This window comes from Bison bison, unplaced genomic scaffold (genome assembly GCF_000754665.1).
Source record: "Bison bison bison isolate TAMUID 2011002044 unplaced genomic scaffold, Bison_UMD1.0 scf7180017848986, whole genome shotgun sequence".
NCBI lineage: Eukaryota > Metazoa > Chordata > Mammalia > Artiodactyla > Bovidae > Bison > Bison bison.
The window spans coordinates 43,279-44,050 of NW_011479559.1; the positions used below are offsets into that span (position 1 = coordinate 43,279).

A 772-nucleotide genomic window follows, 5' to 3' on the forward strand; every position below is an offset into this window, starting at 1 on the left:
TCAATGAAAGGAAAACCAATATGTCAACTGCAACAGAGATATTTTATTCTTAATAAGAATGAAAACATATGTGACTAGAATTTCATGGTAAATACAAATATGACAGAAAAGTTGTAAATCCCTCAAGTATTCTTTCATAGAATAGTTTCCTGCATTTGTTATGAAGAGCCCCTAAAAGCACACACTCCAGGAAGAAAGAGGTGTGAATCAGACAATTACAAATTGAGAAAAGCTATTAAGACCAAATCCGTCTTTCTTCTGAGCCCTGCAGGGGAAAGGACCAATCCCTAGTTCCCCAAGTTTCATTTTTTGAATCTTTGTAAGCAACACTTGCACCACCTGCTGGTTACTTGAGAAATGATTTGGCAATCATTATGCAAAAAAAACTAATACCATAATTTTGGAGCTTTATTATGGAGAAATAATACACAGGCAGACCAATACAAAGACTTTGAGGTCAACCTCACTGAAGTTTTAGATGTAAAGACTTTTAAGACAGGAGGAGTTGATAAAGACTTGGAATTTTGTGTTCTATGAGGAAAAGGTACAGAGTATATAATTAAGACACAAAATTTTAAATGCACTAATAAATTTAATAAATAAAAACTGAAAGAAAAAAAACTTACAAGTCCAGGAGGCCCAGGTAGGCCAGTGTCACCTTTTTGACCCTGTTCAATACAATTATACAATAGATTAGTAAAAATCACATGAAAACATCAATTTCCTCAAAAATATAACTGATAATTAAGTTTCATAAAGACCCAGAAATCCA

At 33.0% G+C, this 772-nt stretch overlaps 1 protein-coding gene across 1 annotated transcript in view; it reads right to left on the reverse strand.

Moving 5' to 3' along the window:
* Positions 1–772, reverse strand: part of COL4A5 (collagen, type IV, alpha 5) — a gene marked incomplete at both ends in the record, with an annotated part of 87,800 nt that overhangs the window by 41,909 nt on the left and 45,119 nt on the right. The window contains one exon of the mRNA XM_010846272.1: positions 627–668. Coding sequence (XP_010844574.1) covers positions 627–668 — 42 coding nt within the window. The remainder of the gene's footprint in view (positions 1–626; positions 669–772) is intronic.